Raw genomic sequence first — 5,879 nt, 5'->3', positions numbered from 1 at the left:
CAAATACAAGAAACAATATTTAGCAGAGCACATGTGTTAGGACGGTCAAACACAGACGATTACGGAGGACTGAATGAACTCCTATCTACCTTAGACAGACAGAAAAGAGTACTAAAGGCTATGGGAATCGTCACGAACCGCCATAACACCCTACATTACAACACCGTAGAGAGCAGAGAGAAACTATTTGGCCCTTCACTATTCAGCTTTCTATTTGGAGGACACGTAACCTCAGGTTATGAGCTCTGGATGTTCGCTTGCAACATCATTCGTACATTAATGGTTTTATCAACAGTCATCGGAGGAATCACAAAAGGATGCTTTGTGTACAGAGCAAGGAAGAGTGCAACGGTAAATGCTTTAGATGTGGAGACGGCACTGAAACTAACCGATATGCCCGGACGAGAAGACGAATCTGAAAAATAGTCCGGTGATGACCCATCCGCACCACCGGAGGACTTAGAAATCGAATTATCATTGGAAGACTTAAGCAGTGCACCACCATCATATAAACCCTGCGTACCCAAACACTCACGACCAGGAGCAACTGACAAAGAGCGTGAATGCTTGATGGCATGGAATGAATACTTTTCGCAGGCATACAATATACAAACCCTGCGAAGATACCCCGAACAGGTTAATGGTGTTACCAAAGCCTCAAGAAAAAATTGTAGAAGAGCCACAATAGATGTGAAGATCAATGGATTTATCTGCACGTCGCTCGTCGACGCAGGAGCCACGATAAGCCTTATCAATACAAGACTTGCTCGCGAACTGAATCTACACTTACAACCGAGCGACCTGACAGCAACAGGCGTAACTAAAGACACTTTTAATACCATTAGACGATCAACCGCGATTTTAATATCAGAGGCGAATGGAATGGAAGACATCGGTTTTACATGTACATAGCAGATGGTATCTCACATGAAGTAATTTTAGGAACAGATTTAATGAGCAAACTTGGCACAATCACTTACAATTTCGATAGATGTACTCTTCACATCAATGACGGACCAGCCATCGCCATGGGAAAAAATTGCTCTAACAGCTCAGCATACGTCTGCAACAATGTCCAAGTAGCACCATTTACAGAAGTGACAATCGTAGCAAACGTAGATAGCAACTACGAAGGAAACGAATGCTTATTTGAAGGAAACACAGACACTCTGAAAAGACTGATGATCGGCAGATCAACTACTCGAGTTGACCAAGGGAAGATGATAATCCCTATTATCAACCCAACCAGCAGACCTTTTAAGCTGAAGAAAGACACCGTGGTTGGAAGCATAGAAAGCTTAGATGAAGTCTTACGATTGCTCAGTGTGCCTACAACTCCTGCAGAGCCTGAGAAGCTCCGCCCCTTTCCAAGCGACCAGCTAGATACCTCAAAGATGAATTTGACGGAAGAACAGTTCAGCGAGTTGAGAGAGCTCGTGGACGAGTTTTCAGACATCGCTGGAGAAGGAATCGCCGAGCTTGGACGAACATCAATAGTAGAGCACGTTGTTGAAACATTACCAGGTACCATGCCGATACGGAGCAAGCCATATAACATACCGTTAGGAGTGAAAGCTGAAATCAAACAACAGATCGATCAGATGCAAGAAAAAGATCTCATTTCACCTAGCTCAGGCAAATTGACATCACCAGTCATTTTAGTAAGGAAAAAAGATAGCAATTGGAGATTCTGCGTAAACTACCGCAAACTCAATGCTGCCACAGTGAAGCAGTCCATGGCCATTTCTTTGTTATTTTGGTGAGGAGAGAGCTCAACAATATATAGTAGGACATGCAATAAATACACTAACACTAGTGAGCAGACAGATGTAGAAACAAACAGGTAGACAAGCAAACACACACCCCGACCGTTTTCACATGAACTGCTCAGGGGTGCTCCACACAACAAATAATATATATTGATTTATTCGGAGCTTTGAACTGAATTATTTAATTTTGCTTTCAGTTCTCATCTGGACTAAATTAAAACATATTCGGCTCTCAAATAGAGCCAGATTTTTAACATTTCGGAACAAGTTTGACAGGAAATATTAAGACATTGTTACTTAAAAGTTGACTTTTAATAAAATTCACATAACAGTTATTTGGTATCAAAAGATTCACCATGTCTTACTCTGCTGTGTTGTAGGTGCAAAATATGTAGAAATGTGATTACAAGCACTTGAAAGCGCAAAAACGAACAGTTAATCGCAGCTATCATAAAATGATGTACATGTAGATTAGAATCAATTTATTTCTCTGATGTAGTCAAACGATTTGGCCATCGTTTTGACGTGTGATGTTCTCACATGAATTGAAAGGCCAATTAGCCTTTCAATAGCTAGCACTAACGCGTAGCACTAGTTTATGACAAACATTTCGGGTTTTACCAAAGAGCCCTTACCAAATATAAATGCTCGCTAGTTTAGTTTTGTTTCAGCTTGGTCCAATCATCTAGGCGTAATCTGATCATGTGACCCATACTTCCTGCCAAAAAGCGCGAACTATTTATGCAGCATTTTTCGACTATCCCAGGTGACCAACAGCTTCATCATCTTCATCAAAGAATGATATGCACTCCTTCGAAGTAAGGTTAACAGATTAAACAAATTTTTACGGTAGGTTTTGAGATACCAGTGCTCAAAGTCACAGCATTACAATGATGATGAAATAGACGCGTAAGGATCATAGCTATGGTTTTATTGAATGCGTAAAGTATGCTTGTGAAAATATTTGGACTATTGAGGTAGCATGAAAGTGTAAACAGAAGTCATCTTGTTCAATTACGCCCCATTTGAACCATTTTGGAAAGGAATTATAATCTACAGCAGTTTTGCGATGGCTGCAATTAAGCGTTCAATTTTGAGATTTTAAGAGCTTGTTATCACATTTCCACATACTTTGCACATACAGCGCAGCAAAGTAAGATAAGACGAATCTTTTCATACCAAATAATTGTAATGTGAATTTTATTGCAAATAAACGTTTAATATTAAAGAATACTTATCAAAAATATTAAAGATTGTTGATAAGAACTCTTTCTGTTGAGTAAGATAAGTGTTCAAGACAGGAATCTTAAATTTATCAGTGAATAGAATAGATCTCTAGTGAGCTATTTAGTCTTTTATTGCAACATGCAAATGCATTTACTCATTTTTAAACCGATTCAAGGTTCGAGCGTACCGTCAGATTTTAGTAGACAATAGACAATCGTAGTGAGTTTCTACAGGAATTAAATGTATGCCATTGAAATGTGTAGCACCATAACAGAGATGATCTTCATCTGTACAAGCTGAAATCACAAAGATGCCTTGGAAATGAAACAGGAGCAGAATGGATGTAATTTAGCTGATGGCTTCTCTGAAAAACATAGCGCCACGCAGCACGATATTGCTCTAAATATTGCCTAGTGTGTTTATACCTTTAAAGTTACTCTGAAGTGACTTATACACGAATGACTCGCTAAAGCAACTTCCTAAGGCAAAGCAGCTCACTATAACAATACCTACTTGACTGCAGTTTTTTTAGCAAATCTTACAGAGTAAATAAGAGGTCTGGGTTAAAATCTATCGTATCATATTGACATTGAAATTTTAGACAGCAGCCATCATGGAAATGAATGTGTACAGTCTAGCCTACATATTCAAACATCTTAGAGAGATGCTCCTGGAGCCACCTTAGTACAGACTTTGGAGTACAGTGTACAGTCTAGCCTACATATTCAAATATCTTAGAGAGATGCTCCTGGAGCCACTTTAGTACAGACTTTGGAGTACGGTGTAAAGTCTAGCCTACAGATTCAAACATCTTAGAGAGATTCTTCTAGAGCCACCCCAGTACAGAACTTGGAGTACAATGTACAGTCTAGCTTACATATTCAAAGATCTTAGAGAGATGCTACAAGAGCCGCATTAGTACAAACTTTGGAGTACAGTGTACAGTGTACAGTTTCAAACATCTTAGAGAGATGCTGCTGGAGCCACATTAGTATATACCTTAGAGTACAGTGTACAACCTATCCTACATATTCAAACATCTTGGAGAGACGCTCCTGGAGCCACCTTAGTACAGATTTTGGAGTACAGTGTACAGTCTGACCTACATATTCAAATGTCTTGGAGAGATGCTCCAGGAGCCACCTTAGTACAGACCTTGGAATACATTGTACAGTCTAGCCTACATATTCAAACATCTTAGAGAGATGCTCCTGGAGCCACCTTAGTACAGACTTTGGAGTACGGTGTACAGTCTAGCCTACATATTCAAACATCTTAGAGAGATGCTTCGGGAGCCACCCCAGTACAGACATTGAAGTACAGTGTACAGTCTAGGTTACATATTCAAATATCTTTTTGAGATGCTTCTGGAGCCACATTAGTACAGACTTTGGAGTACATTGTACAGTCTAGCCTACATATTCAAACATCCTAGAGAGATGCTTCTGCAGCCACCTTAGTACAGACTTTGGAGTACGGTACCCTGATATCAACTGTATTTATCCTGATATCAACTGTATTTATCCTGATATCAATTGTATTTATCCTGATATCAACTGTATTTATCCTGATATCAACTGTGTTTACCCAATACAGGCAGTAAATGTACGAACCAGTAAATCCACTGAGACAAGAACACTCATACGATCCTGGCGAGTTGTAGCAGGTGCCTCCATTTTGACCTTCTACTGACTGACACTCGTCTATATCTGTCCGACACGTCGAGCCAGTGAACCAAGTTGGAAACTCACAGCTATAACTCTCAGCTGCAACAGACAGAAACGTACTATAGTATAGAGACCAGCTTGTCAAGAGATGACAATATAATAAAGATAATAATATAGATGACAATATAATAATACAATACAGAAGAGATTAACCAAAGTGTTGAGGTCAGTTGACACCGTTGTACCATGTTTTCTGTGTGTAATTTTAAGTGCATAATTATGTGAATTAAAAGTACGGTGCGTAGACCGAAGGTTTGCCAGTAAAATGAAAGCGTAACTGAAACGATGTTTCGATAAAGGCAAAAGGCCTATGTGAAAAGGCTGGTGCTATCTATAAAAATAGACTTTCGGACAAATTGGCTAGTGGTCGTGCATTAACCCTTTGTGACGACACCAGTGTTCGTCCTAATCGCAGCACGTTGAAAGGGCGACAAAGGCAAATGTCCTTAGATAGGTTTATCTTAAAACGGCCGGCTAGACGTAAAAGTGAAACAAAGGAAAAACTACATGTAGCTAACTAGCGAGAAACTTCAAACTATAAACGCCGAAGAAATTTCAATTACGAAAAATGAAAGTTTGCTTTTAGGTTTGCTTTTAAGTTTGTCTTTTAAGACTGATAAAACCCAAATTTATCAAATTCAACTGTTGTAACGAAAAATAACACTTATATCTCCCTCTCTGGCAAATGCTAACGTTAGCTGCTACTGTATGTATTTAATTTTACATTTTAATTAATCACATTTCCTCTTGCATTGTTTTTATTTGTTAATTTTTAAAAGCATGTGGTAAGTTAGGACAATAACCAACATGTTTTTTCTGTTACAATATCTTGTTTTGAGTGTTTTATTTGCATTTTTAGAGTATAGAAACCAATTATTACATATTTAATTGTTCTATATATAAATAGATTGCACCAACACGCGAGTAAATTGACATACGAGCTCAGTCTCGGAACGCATTAAGCGCGTATGTCGAAATATGACTGCACCTCAAATCAAAACTAGCCGCTAGACAGAGTTAGTAAACGTAGCCGAGTTCCAAATTTTTTCAAATCACCGCTGGGGCTTTGAAATAAGCCCATTGCTAATGCATCACACGTCTTTGCCAAATTTTTCAAGCTTGTCGCAAGTTATTCGGAATTCGTCACGGCACCATC

At 39.0% G+C, this 5,879-nt stretch overlaps 1 protein-coding gene across 1 annotated transcript; it reads left to right on the top strand.

Moving 5' to 3' along the window:
• Positions 1 to 953: 953 nt before the first annotated feature.
• On the top strand, positions 954 to 1,763 carry LOC137400726 (uncharacterized). The gene has a single exon (XM_068087062.1). The coding sequence runs from the start codon at positions 954 to 956 to the stop codon at positions 1,761 to 1,763; it is 810 nt and encodes a 269-aa protein (XP_067943163.1).
• Positions 1,764 to 5,879: the final 4,116 nt, after the last annotated feature.

This window comes from Watersipora subatra, chromosome 7 (assembly GCF_963576615.1).
Source record: "Watersipora subatra chromosome 7, tzWatSuba1.1, whole genome shotgun sequence".
In the NCBI taxonomy this organism is placed as follows: Eukaryota; Metazoa; Bryozoa; class Gymnolaemata; order Cheilostomatida; family Watersiporidae; genus Watersipora; species Watersipora subatra.
This window is presented reverse-complemented; position numbering and strand designations above follow the sequence as displayed.

Excerpts from the sequence above, each read along its gene's own strand:
- LOC137400726 (XM_068087062.1), top strand. The coding sequence starts at position 954 with ATGAGCAAACTTGGCACAATCACTTACAATTTCGATAGATGTACTCTT.